Source organism: Daucus carota, chromosome 5 (genome assembly GCF_001625215.2).
Source record: "Daucus carota subsp. sativus chromosome 5, DH1 v3.0, whole genome shotgun sequence".
Classification (NCBI taxonomy): Eukaryota; Viridiplantae; Streptophyta; class Magnoliopsida; order Apiales; family Apiaceae; genus Daucus; species Daucus carota.
The window spans coordinates 37,346,781-37,360,257 of record NC_030385.2 but is presented as its reverse complement, the minus strand read 5'-3'; the positions used below and the strand labels follow the sequence as shown (position 1 = coordinate 37,360,257).

The following is a 13,477-nucleotide window of genomic DNA, read 5'->3' as shown; positions in this document are numbered from 1 at the left end:
GTGTCTAATCAATTAGAGAAAAAAAAAACAAGGGGTTAAATACATAATTAGAGCATCTCCAACGCACGTCCCCTGTTAGCTTTAAAGTCTATGTGTCAGTCCATAAACCTAATATGTAAAAAAAACATCACTCCAACGCAGAGACCTGTTAGCAATATTTTTAGATACCGAGAATTAAGCACGCTACATTTGCTGAACCAAAGTCTGTCATCTATATCATATCCACGTCATTTTCTTTTAAAATTTAACTCAAAAAAATTTAAACTTGTTCCAACCTATATGTCAATATTATATTATATATGTATTATAATATTATAATTCTATTATATATATTTGTATAACTTTATAATTTTATAATTTAATCTAATGTATTGTTAAGTGTAAAAATATTTATAACAAATAAATAATATAATAAAAATAATATAATAAAACCAATATAATAACTTATATAGTTATTTAACGTTAATTATGAATTTTTAACAAAGAAAATTAGTAAATGTTTTACATGATACAAGTAATTTTTGTTAATTAGTTTTTTTAAGTTTTTATTATTATAATAGTATCGGTATATATGTTTTTATTAGTTATATTTTTTATTTTCACCTATATTAAATAAATAATTAATTAACCTTTTATTTTAATTCTTTCAAACCCATTTTATCAAAAGATAATTAGCTTAAAATCTTTAGCACTAACTTTTATTCTTACCCTTCTAAATTTTATTTTATTTTTATTTAAAGCATATAACATTCTACCTAAATCATTTTTATAATATTTAAATTGAAATATTTAAGGTATTATTATTATTATTATTATTGCAAGTATAGATGTATTATTTATTGTTTTTACAAATAATATTGTTATGTGAAAATGTTACTTTATTTTCAATCAAAATTTTTAAAATTATAATATAATAATATAAAAATGTTAAATATTATAATTGATCATTATCTATTAAAGATATTATTATTTTTTCAATAATATAGAATAAAAACTAAATAAATTATTTTATTGTATATTTATAATTAATATTTAAAATAGTATTTTGAATATAACTAATGGTTTTACCTAATACCCATTGGAGCAAAATTCTTTACCGGCTCAAATTTTTTTTAGCTAATGATGTTTTTAGCTAACAGTTTCATCTTTAGCGTTGGAGATGCTGTTACCGGCTAAGAATATTGTGAAGCTGAAAAGCAGGGATATGGAGGATGAGAAAAAGGGAAGCGTGTTTCAGCAGCACTGGCCCGATAGGCCCCACACAGAATTGAGGAAATGAGAGTAAAACTTTGTAAAAGAACTTTAAACATGCCGGTGACTCACGGACTTGTTTTTACCTAGTGCTGCTTCGGCCCCGCCCACCGTCACGGTTTTCTCAACGCGTAACCTTTTTTAAATTCCCATCTCGCACTCAATATCTCATCGGTTCTTCTGATGGTGGAAATGTCGCTAACTTTTATGATTATGATGTACTCCCTCCATCCCAAATTAGATTTATCTTTTTGAGAAAATTTTTTATTCTAAAATAATTGAGTCTCTCTATTTTCAATGCATATTTATCAATAATCTTCCAATTTTACCTTGTCTTTTTTATTTCCAATCTACCAACTAGTACTATTATCAAAAGTCTACACAATAAATATGGGTAGAGATGAAAAATAGAACTATCATTTAATACTCTTTAATATGTGTGAAATTAGCAAAAAGCTCATCTAAATTGGGATGGAGGGAGTATTTTAACTAGTCTTTCAAAATCATAATTATATATAAATGTTTATGTATTTGCGTCAATCTCATCAATAAATATTAAAAAAAACTTATTAAATCTATTACTCCCTCTATCTCATAATAAGAGTCGATTTGACTTTTGACACGTAATTTGAGGGGTAAAAAAACATATTCTCTTTGTTTTTTATATGATACTTTTAACTTGGGCACGTATCTTTAGCTGGGTTGACCAGGTAGTAAAATTATTATTTTTAATTAGTTTTTTTTTGTGAATTAAATTTTGATTATATATTTTTATTTAGAAATTTTTTTTCGAAAATAATACTTTTAACTACCCGGTCAAAATACTTAAAAGTATGTGTCAAAAAGTCAAACGTCATATATTAAAAAACAGAGAGAATATTGGATTTCATCCCGGGAAAAAATCCTTACATGCCTAGGAGCCCGTTTGGCTGAGCTTATGGTTTATGACTTAAAGTGACTTTGATAAAAAAAACTTAAGGTTTATGACTCATTTGATAAACTGGGAGTTTAAAATTTCTGTTCGGGTAATTTTGATTTATTAATGACTTATGGGTTATGAAAATTAAAACAATAAAATAAAAGTAATTTATGGATAATTTATGACTTATGGTTAATTTTTATAAAAAAAAAAAGATTCAACAAATTTAAGTTACCGAAAAATAAATTTAAGTTATCGAATTCTAACTTATTACACAAATAAATTTTTTCCCGATTACACAGCACTAGGCAAATTAAGATTCTCTCGTATATTCAACTTTAAAAAAACTGTTGTCAATATGCACGCAAGAGATTTGCATCTTGACAGATTCTGTGCTTACGAAATCTCCCTTCTATTCAATCCTCTGGCACCCGAGCAACTATTGCCCAGCCTAATAAAGCTTGATATAACATCTTATATCTTGTTCTGCGTGAAGAGAAAAAGATCGGGAGAGAAGGGCAATTAAGAAGACGGGTTTGTCACATGATGCTCTCCGACTTTCAAATCCTATGGGGTTCCTCATGGCTCAACTGGTATGCCCTTCTATTACAATTATTTACAATATTCTTTCTTTTTCTCATGATTTTGAGTGGAATTGCGAAAGATGTTGATTTTAATCTTGTTTGTTTGTGTGTATTTGTTTGTTTGTTTAATCCCTGTGTTTTGTTTGGTTTTTGGTGTTTTTGGCGATTTTTTGTGTTACATGTGATACGCTTCGTTGTTCGCTTCGCATACGACGAGGCAACTTGATCGATAGCATAGCGGTGGTGGCCGATGGTGGCGGTGACGGCGGTTTCAGGACGGGATCCGGTTTCAGAAAGGAAAGCGCGCTAATTGTGCCTTAATTGAGGGTGGTAATTGTGCCTCGTTAATTATGCCTCTTTATTGAGGGCGTAAATTGTGCATCAATTATTGAGGGCGTAAATTGTGCCTCTTTATTGAGGGCGTTAATTGAGCCTTATTTGAGGGCGTTAATTGTGTCTTAATTAAGGATATTAATATTTTATTATTATGCCTTAAGAGCTTAATTGTCTCAATCATTAGTTATCATGATTGTGGGAATATTTTGATGTAATCTGTTAAATATATCAACTTATATTATTTTTGTTTCTCTTGTTTTATTTTCAGGATTCTTGGAAGAAGGCCGGTTTTCTTTTTGGACATTAAAGTTTTATTGTCTAAATTTCCCCGGTCATCTTGCATGTCTGACGGTTAGATAATAAGCTTTCTTGAATGAAAGAATTATCACGGTGAATTGCCGATTCTCGTTGAGATTTATTCTCATTTTCAAAAAAAAAAATAATAATAATTTTTCCCGATTAAAGTCAGAAACAGCTTAAGCCCCGGCTTTTGGTGGAAGCAAATAGGCTCTAGGAAGGAACCTGTTTGACTGGCTTAAATTCCGGTTACTAAGTTATTTCTAACTTTAAACTGAAAAATGTCTATTTATTTGGGTTTAAATTCTCAGGATTTTTGATTTCAAACTGAAAATTTTTTGTTTGTGTGATAAGTTAGGAGTCAGCTTAAAGTCAAAAAAGCCATGAACGGACTTAAAATCAGAAGTTCGTTCTCGAGGTAATTTTTTTAGTGACTCAATTTTTTTGAACTTTTTTTTATAAAAATTACTTTTAAATCATAAGTTATTCATAAATCACTTTTATTTTTATTACTATATTTTTAAGGGCTTTTCTCAAAAATACCTAAGTCTAAAAGAATTTTTGCAAAAATACTATCATTTTTCAAAACAAATTGCAAAAATACTATCTTTCAAAAAAAAATTGCAAAAATACGGTGGTTGCATATGCAACCTTATCTGCAACTGTAGCAACCATATATGAAACCACAAATGCAATTTTGAAAAAATCTTTTGAAAATTACGTTTAGTTGCATAATAAGTTGCAAGTGGTTGCAAAAGTCGAAAAATAAGTGCCCATGCGGGACCAAACATTGCAACCCAAAAAACAACTAAAACAACAAATTAGAAATCACTCAAAAACCAACTAAAAATAAACATACACCGGGTATACTCCACCTCCTCAACACATAAACACAAGCTCAGTCTCCTCATAATCGACCCATCATATGCAAACAATACAACACACACAAAAAATTTCAATTGAATCCCTTCCCGAAAGCCAAACCCCAATCATTCCATAAGCTTTCTCCCCCTTTTTCCTCGCGGTTGCGACACCTCGTCGTAACTTTGCATAATCCCAGTCGGCACTAGGGGTGTCAAACGGATAATTCGGATACGGATCTGCCTGTATCCGGATCCGGATCCGAATCCGAAAATCCATATCCGTATCCGTATCCGAATCCGAAATTTTTTAAAGGATGATATCCGAATCCGGATCCGACGTATACTATCCGGATTCGGATAATATCCGGATCCGAATCTGATTTTTAATCAGAATTTTTATTTTTCTATTAAAATTTCTAAAAAATCATAAAAAAATAGTAAAAACAAAAAAATAATTTTTAAAAACTGAGTAAAAAATTTAAAATCATTAAAGAAGGTTTATATTAATTCAAAATTTAATTCTTATTAATCTTTCAATATAAATTTGTTGTCTTTAAAATATTAAACTCAAATAAAATTATGATATATGTCTATAATATTTTAAAATTATACAAAATTTATATAAATATATTATTTTATGTATACATATATAAATACACACATTATATAGTTATTGAATAATATTAATAATATATAATATTTAATATCATATATATTTAATTTCGGATGCGGATATTATCGGATACGAATATGCCTATATCCGTATCCGTATCCGGAATTGTCGGATTCGGATGCGGATAATATCCGCTTTGTCTCGGATACGGATAATATCCGCTTTATCTCGGATACGAATGCGGATTTTTCGGACGGATATCGGATTTTTCACACTTTTTTGACAGCCCTAGTCGGCACCGTCGACGAAGACAGCCTTACCTGTGAGTCTATCACCCTGCGGTGCAAATTGAAGCTTTCTGATAGTGATTCGGTTGTTGATGAAGCGAGTTCGCTCATTCAAGTTGTGAAGGAGAAGCTCGATGATGGGGAGATGATGAGGAGAAGGTGAAGAGTGAAAAGAGCGGGGAGATGTAGGAGAGACATAGGTAGAAGATAGAGGGAGGGGAGAGAGACTGAGAATTAGGAAGAAGGGGAGAGACGGGAAGACCGTATATATGCAAATAGATTGTAGGATTTTGGAAAAAATAGTAAATATGCAATTTTTGGGAGAACATTGTATTATTGCAATTAAAATGTTAAAAAGAGGTATACTTGATAAATACCCTATTTGTAATAACCCATATGTCATTAATAAGTTAAAATTATCTAAATAGACATTTTAGAGCATCTCCAAGGGTAATCCCTATATTTTTTTTTTGTCAGGATCTACATACTCGTAGATGAGTTGTATCATAGATACAATAGCCGCATCAGGGATTACATTCATCCAATAAAGTTTATCATCTAACCGAAAGATACGCAAAGATATCTCCGGACGTTTAGATAATAAGACTTTAAAGTCTGATAAGAAAACCCGTAAGGTCTCTCTCCAAGATCCTGAAAAACAAACCAAGCAAAAACAAACATAAGAATGATAAATTAAAGAAAAAAATTATTTTGGGGAAAATAAACCCAATTATGATATATAAATCCTGACAAAAATAAATATAATAATATAACAATTTATTCAAAAATAAAAATTTTAGAACTAATAAAAATACGATACAAATATGAAAAGTGATAATGTCTAACCAAAGTAAGAACTTTGGTTAGACACGCAATATAAAGAAATCGTAATACATATTGATATTTACTTGTGGGAACAAAAATACATAAACAAAAATTAAAGTTTTTTGTTAGGAAAAGAGGGAAATTACAAATTAAATCATATTTATATCCCGATCAACGTAAATTAATTATTTAATTATCTAATTAGTCAATAAAAGGGTTATCATAACATCACAAAGTATAAGAATTAATAAATTCAAATTATTAATCCAAGAACAAAATTAACCGCAAAATATTCATTTAGGACAATAGGAAGATAATCATGCCAACCAATATTGGTCCAAAAATATATGCCACCAATTATGGCCACCAAAATTGGTACAACTCCTTGAACGTTATCAAGACCTAATAAAAGCCATCAATTATGACACCCAATAAATATTCATAAATATTAATAAATTAACAAATTTAATATGCTAATTAAGCGGAATAAATGCACATAAACACTTACCAAACACACAATTTTTCAAAAAACATGAATGGAATCAATTAATCCCTAATTTGGGTAAATATAAATCGCATTTACATGAAATTTAATACCTTATGTATAACTGAAGTATTTAATTTCTTCCTACCCAAAATTATTGCACACTAACATATATACATGCACAATATATAAATTTATACCATAATTAAAATAATACATATACAAATCATAAAAATCAATAATTTATTCGTACATGCAGCTAAAAACAAATTTGAAAACTAAAATTTATAATGTAGGAGATCAAATACACACGAAACACATCAACAAATCAAGAACTACGAAGAACACAAAGAACACAAAGAACACATAAAAACTAAAACACACCTCGTTTTCGACTAATATTGTGACCGACAACCACATCAAATCCGGCTAGGATAAATCAAGTTAGAAAAATATAGACTACTACACTCAACAAAATTCACAGCCTAATCCGAACAAGTTCCAACGAAGTTACAAATGAATTTGATCACCGAAAAAACCCTATACAACTTCTATATCAGAAGAGAAGAGAAATAAACATGCAATAATGTACATCTACAATCATAATAAAATATAAAAGCCAACAAAACAAGCGAAAAACACACAACAAACATAGGAAAAGACGTACCTTTTAAAGAGACGGAGATGATTTGATTTAAAAATAAAAGGAAAGATATTACCGATTTTAAAATAAAGTCCAAAAATCACCATCGAAGCGGAATTGTGACGAGAAAGGACCGTCGTTGACCACCGATGCACAAAAGGACCCATTTGGGTTGTCAGAAAAACCATTATAACAATCAAGATTATCATAATATTCCAAACCCAAAAATGATTATACATAATATGCAGAAAATATACAAACATAATTAGAGAGACAGAGAAATATGAGAGGGTGAGGGGGAGAGAGAGATGAGAGATGAGAGAGAGAGAGAGGGAGAGGGAGAGGGAGAAGGGAGAGCGAGACAGAGAGGGTTGTGGTCAGGGTAATCCCTATATTGATTACCTAAAATATAATAAAATAATGGTTACCTAAAATATAGGTAAGCAAAAAGTTGTTTTACTCCATTGGTATTACCTATACTTGTTACCTATAACTTAAAAATTAGAATTTATTTAATATTTAAGGTAATATATGTGCGAATAGATAGAGTTGGAGTAAATATATGTTATATCATAAGTAATATTGATGATGTGGTATTATAGGGATTGGCTTTTTGCTCTCTCAAATAAGGGGATGTGTTTTCTCTCCTCTAAAATTTTTAGGGGATAGGGAGTTTCAGTTTATCACATAAATCACGTTAAAGCCTGAATAATAGGAGCAGTCAAATGGGGGATCACTTCTCTGGACTCCATTTGATTTTTAAGGAACTCATGTTAAGACGATAAAAAAATATTAAAAAAAGATCAAACTACTCGACTTTGTCTGCTGTATAATAATTTCGAATTCAATATAAAAGTGCTTATTGCTTAAAATAAAAAAGTGAAGTAGAAGTTAGAAGCAAGTTAAGACTTATAAGTGATAAAAGTGTTTGGGAAATAAGCAGAAGCCGTGAGACAAAAGCTAGTAATCGTAGCTTTTTTAAGTACTTCTTGACTTCTTACACAAACAGTACAAATAAGTGCTTCTAACTTATAATTCAGAAGCCAGGCTTATAAGACCGTGCCAAACACCCACTTAGACTCTCCAGGTTTAAAGTCGAGATTTAGTAGTCGTTTGACTAGGTGCGTGTTTGTTTCAGACTTATAAATCCAGCTTCTGCATTATAAGTTAGGAGCACTTATTTGTACTGTTTGTGTAATAAATCAAGAAACACTTATAAAAAACTAGGAATGCTAGTTTTTGTTTCAGGGTTTCTACTTATTTCCCAAACACTTTGATCACTTTTAAGTATTATCTTGCTTCTAACTTCTACTCCACTTATTTACTAGCTGAGAAGCCGCGCGTTGCGGCGACCTATAAAAATTATATTAATGATTCGATATTAATATATGTAGAATGCAATAATTTTGTGGCTGTCTATAAAAAGTATATTAATGATTAAAAATTAATATTTATAGGATAAAATAAATTTTATATTATAAAAATCTTGATATAATACCAATACTAATATATAAAATTGCAAAATTGGACTATAATTCATGTTGAAAAAAATGAAAATAAATTTCTACACGTAATTAACAATTTAAAGCACGACGAATCTTAATTGTCACCTTCCTCTAATATTTTTGAATTGATTGTGCACAAAAACATCTAACTTAAATCCGTGAGATAACCGTCTATAACTACCCTTACTTGTAACAACCACTATTTTTTAATATTGTATGAACAGTCTTCGCTTAAAAGTAGCTTGAACGGAGCAAACAGATAATGCATGAATAATTTTTTCTTGTGTACAAAGTAAATCATATAAAAATTAACAATAACAAACATGTTCGATGAACAAAACAAATATTATAAAAGAATAACTAAGAACCATACATCACTAAGAGTTAATTTATTGATATCATCCATCAATATAATGTCAAGACTATATTCTTCTCCTGTGTTTGGATTTGTCGACTCCCACATAGTGGTCTATAACTACTTTTGCTTACAACAACCTTTATTTTTTTTTTTAATACCGTATAAACAACCTTCTCTTATCGTTGCAGAAGAACGGCATCACCAAGTTAGGAATCGAGCAAGAGAACCATCACCAGATAGAGGTAGGGTTGTGATATTAAGAGAGAGTAGGTTGTGTTTAAATGATCCAAAACCCTACAATCTATAGGGGCATTTATAGGTGCAGAGAGACTTGTGTGCTACTCTTTCCCATAATTAAATAATTTGAAACAAAATCAGATTAAAACTTTCAAGGTGTTATATTGCATAAATAATCTGAAACAAAATCAAATTCTGAAACTTGCTTCTGATATATCCGAAACTAAAAAAAGTAGTTCTAATTTTTGATATTTTTCATCCGAAAATTCCAGAAAATTATAAAATTAGAACGGAACAATGTGAGAGGCGCCACCTACACGCCCCTCACTTCTTCTTTATATAGAAACAAAAATCAGATTAAAATTTTCAATCTACTATATTCCATAAATAATCTGAAACAAAATCAGATTCTGAAACTTGCTTCTAATATATCCGAAACTAAAAAAGGTAACGATGTAAGAGGCGCCACCCACACGCACCTCGCTCCTCCTTTATATAGAAACAAAATCAGATTAAAATTTTCAATCTACTATATTACATAAATAATCTGAAACAAAATCAGATTCTAAAACTTGTTTCTAATATATCCGAAACTAAAAAAGGTAGTTCTAATTTTTGATATTTTTCATCCAAAAATTCCAGAAAATTAGAAAAATAAAACGAAGCGATGTGAGAGGCGCCACATACACGCCCCTCGCTTCTCCTTTATATAAGTATATTGATTGATGATTGATTTTAAGCAAAAAACACTAATTTTAAACTCACCCAAACGGCTCCCTTTATTTTTCGGAAATAAGTGATAATCTTCGAAAAGAAATGAACGAAATTCTACTGTTCTATGAAATAAATCTTGATTTATTTAATATAATAAATATTAAACACCTGCCTAACATTCTTATCCACCAAAATTACAATAATATGTAACGTTTAGAAAAACTATTAATGTATTTTGCTAAACAGGTTATTAAAACTGTTTTCAACTTGGCAAAATATGTTTTTTTTAGTAAATCAAAAGCCGACTCAAAGTCATATATAAACCAGAAAATCAGAAATTGACCTAAGCCAATATTAATTTGAGATATTTTTCATTGACTAAATTTTTTTAATTTTTTTTTATAAAAATTACTCAAAAACATAAATTATCTATTAATCAAATTATGATTATTTTTTAATAAAATCATAAATTATTAATAAATCAAAATTATCAAAATAAAAAATTGGAAATTATGAACCCAAAATACAAATAACGTTAAACCGAAGAACCATAAATCACGTTACTTTCATAAACCGTAACTCAAGCCGGGCTTATATAGGTGGTGTTTGGTTGCCCCATATAAGTCGACTTCTGGGCTTATAAATTATAAGCACTTATTTGTACCGTTTGTTTAAAAAGTTAAGAAGCACTTAAAAGAAGTTAGGATTGCTAGCTTTTGTTTCAGGACTTCTGCTTATTTCCCGAACAGTTTAATCACTTATAAGTCTTAACTTGCTTCTGACTTCTACTTCACTTTTTTATATTAAGCAAAAAGCACTTATTTTAAGCTCAGCCAAACGGCCCCATAATTGGCGAGAGGGGTGAGTATAATAGTGTCACAGAAAGCAGGTTTGAAACTGGTTTCGCGGCTATAGCTACAGAGAAGCTAGTGCTAGACTATACACAGTAATCAATAATCATGTCACCTCAACCTCCAAGAAAATACTGTAATTAAGTACAACAACAAGTCCCCATTCTCCTCTCCCTTCTTTTCTCTCCTCTCTCTCTCTGCACTTTTGTCAATGTTTCTTCTGTTACTCTCATCCCATTCTTCAGTCCATATCAAAGCCTCTCTTTTTGTTTCATCTCACCTAGCCTAGCCTACCCTTTTAGCCACTCTCTGCATCCAAACTTCTGATCTCTTGCACAACATTTCTCAAAAATGTCACAAATGGAGTCCTCATCTTCACCATTTCTACCAACCCTCCAAACCCCACTCTCCGAAGCTTCCCCAAAGCCCTTCAAGAAAAGCCTCGTTGCTTCTTTTATGGAAGCAACTACACTGAGATCACCTTCCTTTAAAGAAGACACTTACTTCCTCACTCACTTAAAGCCCTCAGAGAAAAAGTCACTTCAAGAGCTTAAAGAGAAGCTCAAGGCCTCTCATGAGGCAGTTTCAATGTGGGGTATTTCACTCTTAAGTGGTGATGAAAAGGCTGATGTGATTCTCCTCAAGTTCTTGAGAGCTAGAGATTTTAGAGTTCAAGACTCACTCCAAATGTTACTAAAATGTTTGGAATGGAGGAAAGATTTTGAGGCAGATGGGATAGTTGAACAAGACTTGGGCTTTAAAGAGCTTGAAGGGGTGGTTGCTTACATGAATGGGTATGATAAAGAAGGCCATCCTGTTTGTTATAATGCTTATGGGGTTTTTAAAGACAAAGAAATGTATGAAAAAACCTTTGGAGATGATTTCAAGTTGGAGAAGTTTTTGAGGTGGAGGGTTCAAGTTCTTGAAAGAGGGATCAAGTTGCTGCATTTCAAGCCTGGTGGGATTAACTCTATAATTCAAGTCACTGATCTTAAAGACATGCCTAAAAGAGAGCTAAGGGTGGCTTCTAATCACATTCTTTCTCTTTTTCAAGATAATTATCCTGAAATGGTTGCTAGAAAGGTACTCAATTTTTTTGCTTAATTGATGTGTAATTAATATCTGTTTGGGTGTGTTTTGATTGATGATTTTGTTGATCTGGGATTTTCACTTATTTTAAACTGAAATGCTGTATGATTTTTCAGATATTTATCAATGTGCCATGGTACTTCAGTGTGTTGTATTCTGTGTTTAGTCCATTTTTAACTCAGAGAACTAAGAGCAAGTTTGTAATCTCTAAGGAAGGAAATGTTGCAGAGACTCTTTACAAGTAAGCTTTTGATCTGTTATGTTTTTGGTTACTGAATCTTTAATGTTGCTTGTAAATCTGTAGACTGTTACCCTTAAATGTATAAGCTAATTTTGGGCCAATTTAACTGGGGATTTGCTGTTCAGGTTCATTAGGCCAGAGAATATTCCGGTTCAATACGGAGGACTGAGTCGACTCGGTGGATCGGAGAATGGTCCTTCAAAACCAGCATCTGAGTTTACTGTGAAAGGAGGAGAGAAAGTGAACATTCAAATAGAGGGAATTGAGGTCATTAATTTAAATTTGTTAGCTCTCACTTTCTTGCTTAAAGTTTGCACACCTCTAAAGTCTAAAGTTATCTGTTAGCCCATAAGGAATTTCTTGATCACGCTGCTATTCATTAATCACTATGTTCTTTAATCTGCTACAGAGTAAAGCATAATTTCTTTATTGACTAGTAATCTGTGTAAATTTGAACTGCAATGAAAGTATTGCAACATAGAAATGATATGTAATAATTATAAAGGACCACATATACACACAAACAAAGTTAAAGAATGCAGAACTATTGTTATGTAGTAAAATTTGGTTTGGGGGGAATTACCATCTCAATCACTTCTTTGGTATTCATTTCCTTACAATTGGTTTCTTACCATTTTTTATACAGTGGCTTGTTACAAGTTATTGATGCAGCATGCATGGTCTGGTTTCTTACTGATTTCTATATAGTGACTTGTTAAAAGCTTTCGTATATATAAACTGCATTGTAGTGTCTACATATTGTGTTCTGATTCTGGTATGTATATAAAAGGCTGGTGCAACTATAACATGGGACATTGTGGTGGGAGGTTGGGAACTAGAATACTGTGCCGAGTTTGTACCCATTGCTGAAGGAGGCTACACCATTGCTGTTGAGAAGCCCAGGAAGATAGCTGCTGCTGAGGAGGCTGTGCACAACTTGTACACAGCAAAAGAAGCCGGAAAAATGGTGTTGTCGGTCGACAACACATCCTCTCGCAAGAAGAAGGTTGCTGCCTATCGATACATTGTCCGAAAATCTACCTCTGCATTTTAATGTTTGGATTGACTATATCTTAACCTGGTCATTTCGTCTAAGTATTAGTTTGCCCCCTAATTTTGAAGAGTCTCAAGTTATATGTATGTGTTGGTATAATATTTCTTACTCTTACCTCTATTGCTACACTTGAGTTGTGGCCTTGTGATACTAAAATGTAATGAATAACTTGTTGTGATCTTATTAGTAAAGCTAATGTGTTGTATTATGAAAAGAAGTGGATCAAATTTGGATTGTTTTTGTTCTCATTTTTTATGCTCACTCAAGTAATGTTCTGGTGAAGGAAAAAAGAGTCACATGTATGTCTACATAGAATTGTCTACACA

The 13,477-nt window shown here is 31.3% G+C and overlaps 1 protein-coding gene across 1 annotated transcript; it reads left to right on the top strand.

The window, feature by feature from the left end:
• The first annotated feature begins 10,816 nt into the window (after positions 1-10,816).
• On the top strand, positions 10,817-13,399 carry LOC108219868 (patellin-6). The gene is made up of 4 exons (XM_017393420.2): positions 10,817-11,850; positions 11,973-12,097; positions 12,223-12,364; positions 12,888-13,399. Exons 1-4 carry the CDS (start codon positions 11,119-11,121, stop codon positions 13,149-13,151), a joined length of 1,263 nt encoding a protein of 420 aa, XP_017248909.1. The 5' UTR covers positions 10,817-11,118; the 3' UTR covers positions 13,152-13,399.
• The last annotated feature ends 78 nt before the right edge of the window (positions 13,400-13,477 follow it).